Here is a 959-nt window from a genome sequence, read left to right on the forward strand (position 1 = left end):
ACATGACTACATATTCCATCCTATAATCTCATAAATCAAAGCTTTTAACTGTCTGGATTCGTAGGTGACTGTATTCTTTCCAGTATGAATTCTATCTTCTTCCAAGGGTTGTTCAATAATGGCAGGTATATTCCTGCCATAAAGTTCACAGTGTTCTAGAAACTGGACACATTCTTGAACAACACTATCACGAAGCACAATCATGTGTTTTGACATGTTTTCTAATAAGGACAGGAAACATCTTTTGGCATAATACCAGGTATCAGTTCCCAGTTTTTTATGATAAGGTTCCAAGCTTTTGATAACTCGAGAAATCCCAAAGTCATAATTTCCTTTGGCACAGTAAAGCGTCCCAATCACCAAATTCACAATGCAGAGATGGTAGATTTTCTTATCTGGATCATCATAGGAGAGCTGTTCTTCCTCCTTCTCAATCTTCCTCATCAATTCCTCAGCTTCTTCATTCTGACTTGTCATAATGTATGAAACACAGAGGTTAGCCAATACAATAGCACTGACATTCAGGATGTTGTCATAATGCTTCTTGACTATGGGCTCATAAAAACCAATGGCTTCTTTGTATTTGTTTTCCTGCATGAACAGGACATGAGCCACATTCAGCTTCCACACATCATGGTCATTGCAGAATTCCACAGATTTTCGGAAGATCTTTTCCACCATTGGATAATTTTCAAGGTTCCAGTAGATTTTTGCCTGGGCCATCAACACGGGAATATACTTCTCCAAGATGTCATCATAGTCATTCACTGCCCTTTTTACAGCTTCATCATCTCTATTGTGTCTTGCTTCCTGCACTTGTTTGGTGAGTCTCCGGAGCTGCTCAGTCAGCATCCCTGCTAGCCCATCAAGTTTAATGAACGCCTCTTCAGGAGCTGTCTGGCAAGTGATCATGGCATCCAAGAAGTCATAGAGATAGGGTGTGAGGAATTTATAAGTCA

The 959-nt window shown here is 39.9% G+C and overlaps 1 protein-coding gene across 1 annotated transcript; it reads right to left on the reverse strand.

The window, feature by feature from the left end:
• Window positions 1–6: 6 nt before the first annotated feature.
• On the reverse strand, window positions 7–953 carry LOC102886465 (tetratricopeptide repeat protein 30A). Its single transcript, XM_006925231.2, has one exon. The coding sequence runs from the start codon at window positions 910–912 to the stop codon at window positions 7–9; it is 906 nt and encodes a 301-aa protein (XP_006925293.2). The 5' UTR covers window positions 913–953.
• Window positions 954–959: the final 6 nt, after the last annotated feature.

Source organism: Pteropus alecto, unplaced genomic scaffold (genome assembly GCF_000325575.1).
Source record: "Pteropus alecto unplaced genomic scaffold, ASM32557v1 C18173371, whole genome shotgun sequence".
Lineage (NCBI taxonomy): Eukaryota > Metazoa > Chordata > Mammalia > Chiroptera > Pteropodidae > Pteropus > Pteropus alecto.

Bases quoted from the DNA above. Each gene is read 5' to 3' on its own strand.
- LOC102886465 (XM_006925231.2), bottom strand. From the start codon at position 912: ATGATCACTTGCCAGACAGCTCCTGAAGAGGCGTTCATTAAACTTGAT.